Source organism: Penaeus vannamei, chromosome 16, assembly GCF_042767895.1.
Source record: "Penaeus vannamei isolate JL-2024 chromosome 16, ASM4276789v1, whole genome shotgun sequence".
In the NCBI taxonomy this organism is placed as follows: domain Eukaryota; kingdom Metazoa; phylum Arthropoda; class Malacostraca; order Decapoda; family Penaeidae; genus Penaeus; species Penaeus vannamei.
In genome coordinates, this window is record NC_091564.1 from 4618887 (window position 1) to 4623886 (window position 5000).

At 41.4% G+C, this 5000-nt stretch overlaps 2 protein-coding genes across 3 annotated transcripts in view; one reads left to right on the top strand and one right to left on the bottom strand.

Moving 5' to 3' along the window:
* The window catches only part of LOC113827128 (MBT domain-containing protein 1), a 37913-nt gene extending 36839 nt beyond the window's left edge, over window positions 1-1074 (bottom strand). The window contains exon 1 of one of the 2 annotated variants that reach the window (XM_027380024.2): window positions 947-1060. In XM_027380024.2, the coding sequence (XP_027235825.2) occupies window positions 947-965 (19 nt within the window). In that variant the 5' untranslated portion in view covers window positions 966-1060. Of the gene's footprint in view, window positions 1-946 lie in introns of both variants that reach the window. The other variant, XM_070131074.1, reaches the window with a different exon arrangement.
* A 349-nt stretch (window positions 1075-1423) lies between these two features.
* The window catches only part of LOC113827130 (WW domain-binding protein 4), a 5280-nt gene continuing 1703 nt past the window's right edge, over window positions 1424-5000 (top strand). Inside the window, exons 1-3 of the mRNA XM_027380025.2 lie at window positions 1424-1546; window positions 4419-4626; window positions 4754-4973. Of these exons, the coding sequence (XP_027235826.2) occupies window positions 1545-1546; window positions 4419-4626; window positions 4754-4973 (430 nt within the window). The 5' untranslated portion in view covers window positions 1424-1544. The remainder of the gene's footprint in view (window positions 1547-4418; window positions 4627-4753; window positions 4974-5000) is intronic.

Sequence of the window (5000 nt, forward strand, 5' to 3'; positions counted from 1 at the left end):
AAATTTGATACGCTAAGCATTCTAAAATGAAACTTAACTGAAGATTATGACTAAACTACCTTATTAATCCACAAGATCTATTACTCATAATCCTCTTTACTGCATCCTATCCAGATCCATTTAATAACTGTGATGCTTTACAGTCTGGTGTTTAACCAGCAGTGGCAGTGTCAAACAATTGATACGACTGAAACACCTCCTGAGCTCCAGCAAAGCGCAACATACCTTACCCATGTATACAAAAGTTATGTCCAGCTAAAATGCACAGAACCTGAAAGTGTTTGCCAGACCATAAGGCATTTACACCAATATGCATGTGTACTGTCCATTGCACCACACCTTTAGAGTGGTGCAATAGAAGTGAAAGACACACAGGCATCTTGTAATAATTAAGTATGAGAACTGTAAATGTAATAGTCAAAGCAGGATAATTACAAAATTTGCTGACACCATAATACTGCTCAAAATGTGGTTCCAGAGGTGTGACACCTATCTCGACAGCCATCTCCTATAATTAAAGAATGTAAAGGCAAAATAATGGCAGCCTTCCTCGAATACATTTAAATTAAACCTTGAGAGCTTAAATAACATGACCGCAAAGGCGAAAATCTCAAAAAAATTAACGACGAACATGACGTTATTCTAATCCCGCCACTTCCCTCCCCCTCCTCCCTGCCTCATTTATCCTTTCCTTCCTCACTTCCTATGCGTTGACGGACTCTCACTTTTCCTTCTATGCCTTCTCCCCCGATTCTCAACACCTAAAGGCGTGAAAATCTCTAGCGTCCCTAAAATCCTAAAAAAATGCCTTTGTTATTGTCTCATCTCAGTAATTCCCCCTCAAGCGGCAGTGTTGGGCATCACCCCCCATCTCTCCTCTATTTTAACTTTGTTCTGCGATAAAACTTCCTCTAACCTCTCTCGTGGCCTTCTCGAATATACCTACCATCTTGGGACGCCATCATTAGGCAAAGAGAGACGACCCAGGAGCATGAATTGAGATGAAATGATGAAATGAGGAGCGGATGCGAGGCTTCACTCACGACCGCATCGATCAAGCCAAACAACACGACTACGACTGCGCATGCGCGAGATTTTTTAGCGCGAATTTTTTGCCATAGGATTAATTCTCTTAAAATTTGCAACTCTTCTGTTTTATATTTTGTTAGGGGGTTTTGAAGCACTCAAATATACATTTTATATCACAAATATTTTTTTGTATTCAGAATATTATATTTGGGTTGAACATCCTTGAGTAAATTTTGTTTAAAATTCAAAAAGGATAATTTTGGAATAAGTCAAATCAAAATCTCAATGTTTATTGTCTAATTTAAAAGTCCTACATTGTCATGTAATGTGCTTATCATGAATAATCTTCATTATGTATAAAAACTTATATTCCACCGTGCTAAAATATCACTCTTTCATAAACTTAGAAAAAGAAAGAGAAGTCAAATCAGAATATAGATTGATATTTGTAAACAAGATTGTCAATTGAAGGAGAAACTCGTGAAATTCGTAATAATTCTTCTACCTACTGAATCATGTAAGGGAGAGTATGTTTTGGTTAACTTATAAACATTTTTAATTGGTGGATTACATTAGGAAGCGATTTTTCGTGCATATATAGACATATGCATGTATATATATATATATATATATATATATATATATATATATATATATATATATATATATATATCCTCTCTTCATTCCCACACACACACACACACACACACACACACACAGACACACACACACACACACACACACACACACACACACACACACACACACACACACACACACACACACACACACACACACACACACACACACACACACACACACACACACTCACACTCACACTCACACTCACACTCACACTCACACTCACACTCACACTCACACTCACACTCACACTCACACTCACACTCACACTCACACTCACAAATAGATCAATCTGATCCTTTATCTTTCCAAATCAGGATTTTTCCTCAACTTCCTATGTCGATTCCTGTGTGGATTAACCATTTTTTTTTATTTCAGACTTTATTCTTTACCTGCATAGATTGTTTCATGTGATAATGAAATATAGTTTTCCCTCTCTCTGTGAGTGTCATTAGATTTCCACCATCGTATTGCAGTCATTATATAAATATAAACCTAAGTATTACCGGAACTCGGTCTCTGTTAAGAAGGGACAAGGAACAGTTTATTAGGAGTCTTGCTGAGGAGGTCGAAGGCCATTTCTTAGTAAATGACCTTCGTCCTACAAACCAAGCCCTGAAAAAGCTGAACTCCAAGCCCTCTTCACAGGCGACTGCAGTTCGCTTAGTAGGTGGCCAGATCATCTCAGATCCTGTTGCAGTGCAGGAATGTTGCGCTGAGTATTTTGAGCAGTTGTATCAGGTTGACCTTCCAACAGTTAACTTGGATGCAGGTAGTGCCATGATTCCACTGTCGGACCCACCAATTAGCGAGGACCCACCCTCCCTAACTGAAGTTAGGAAGGCGATCTCCAAGCTGAAGAGTGGTAAAGCAGTAGGTATTTGTGGCATCCCAGCTGAACTGTTAAAGGCTGGTGGTGAATCTATGGCGCGGGGATTGCATGCTGTCCTGTCTGCCATCTCGCTGTCTGGTACCGTTCCCCCTGACCTGCTAAGGGGTGTGGTCATCCCTCTCTGGAAGGGGAAGGCGGACCGATGGGACTGCAGCAATCACTGCGGCATCACGCTGCTCAGTGTACCAGGCAAGGTTCTTGCCCACATCCTTCTGAGGTGTATTAGAGACCATCTACTGAGGCATCAGAGGCCGCAATAGACCGTATCCTTGCGCTTCGAGTCATTGTAGAGCGCTGTCGTGAGTTCGGCCGTGGGCTGCTTGCAGCCTACATCGACCTCAAGAAGGCGTTTGATACAGTGTATCGTGAATCACTCTGGGAGATCCTGAGACTGAGAGGAATTCCAAGAAGGATTATTGAACTAATAGCAAATCTGTATACTGGTACTGAAAGTGCTGTAAAGTGTGGTGGGGGCCTGTTGAGCTTCTTTCCTGTCAGTTCAGGAGTGAGGCAAAGCTGTGTTTTTGCACCATCACTTTTCAATACTTGCATGGACTGGATACTAGGCAGAGCTACTGTTCAGTCATTGTGGAGCAACACTGGGCAATATTAAGGTTACAGACCTTGATTTTGCCGATGATGTTGCTATTCTTTCTGAGTCTTTGGAAACCCTAGTGGTGGCTCTCGATGCATTTAGTAATGAAGCGAAGCCCTTGGGTCTAGAGGTCTCCTGGACCAAGACCAAGATCCAGGACTTTGGGGAATTACTAGGAGAACCTGCTTGGTCGGTACTTACTTGCGGCGAGGACATCGAAGTCACAGAAAGCTCTACATACCTTGGTAGTGGAGTTCATAACTCTGGGCTGTTAGACCAGGAAGTCAGTAAACGGACTGGTCTGGCAGCAGGGATCATGAACTCTCTCGACAAGAGTATTTGGAGATGCTGGTACCTGTGCAGAAGGACCAAGCTATAGGTTTTCAGGGCCCTGATAATGCCAGTTTTGCTCTATGGTAGTGAAACCTGGACATTATCCAGTGCCCTGGAGCCTCGTCTTGATGCCTTTTGTAATAGGTCCTTGCGCCGGATCATGGGATATTGTTGGCGGGACCACGTGTCTAACCAACGGTTGCACCGTGAGACTGGCACAGGACCTGTTATCTACACAATTCGGGATCACCAACTCAGGCTATATGGCCACCTCGGCTCGCTTTCCACAGGCTGATCCTGCTCATCAGGTTGTCTCTGTAAGAGACAACCCTGGGTGGAGGAGGCCTGTGGGATGACCTAGGAAGTCGTGGCTTGGGCAGATCGATCAAACCTGTCGGGAGGAGCTCGAGATGGGCTGAGTCCCTGCCTGGCGGCTTGCCATGAGGTGGAAGCAATATATATATATATATATATATATATATATATGTGTTTGTGTGTGTGTGTGTGTGTGTGTGTGTGTGTGTGTGTGTGTGTGTGTGTGTGTGTGTGTGTGTATGTGTGTATGTGTGTATACATATATATATATATATATATATATATATATATATATATATATATATATATATATATATATATACACACACACATACATATATATAAACACATACATACTAGTGTACAAATCTTTATTGAGATATGTTTCTCTCTCTTTCTTTCTATCTATCTATCTCTCTATCTCTCTTCCTTTCATTCTCTCTCTCTCTCTCTCTCTCTCTCTCTCTCTCTCTCTCTCTCTCTCTCTCTCTCTCTCTCTCTCTCTCTCTCTCTCTCTCTCTCTCTCTCTCTTTCCTTTTTTACCCCTTTTTTTCTCTTTTTTCTCCTTTTCCTTGTATTTTTTCTTACTTATTATTATATGTGTGATTTTAGGTCTGAGTACTGGAAGTCAAACCCAAGGAAGTTTTGTGACTTCTGTAAATGCTGGATAGCAGACAACAAACCTAGTGTCGAATTCCACGAGAGAGGAAAGCGGCACAAAGAAAATGTGCAAATACGCCTGGCCGAGATGGGGAAAAAGGGACGGGAAGACTTTGAGGCCAAGCAAAATGAAGCTGATTTTCTCAAATCAATGGAAGAGGTACTTCCTAGGTGTAAAAAGTCCCTGGAATCAAATGAACATTATAGATAATTATACACATTTTTGAATTGTATTACTTTCATTGATCTTTAGGCTTACGATTTGATAATGATGTGTTTGTCCCTAGGCAGCATTGAAGGCATACAAAAACGACATTGAGCAGAATCCCGACATGACTGGAACCAAAATAAGTGAAATTGCCACAGCTAGTAATGCAGAAATTGTCATCAAGAATAAAAAGACAGAATCAAAAAGCAGTGATAAAAAAGAATCATCTCTAATCAAGAACTGGTATGAAGCAAAGTCACCAGAAGGTTACACTTATTACTGGCACATTGGAACAGGAGGTAACGTCTTCATCAAGCTGAATGATT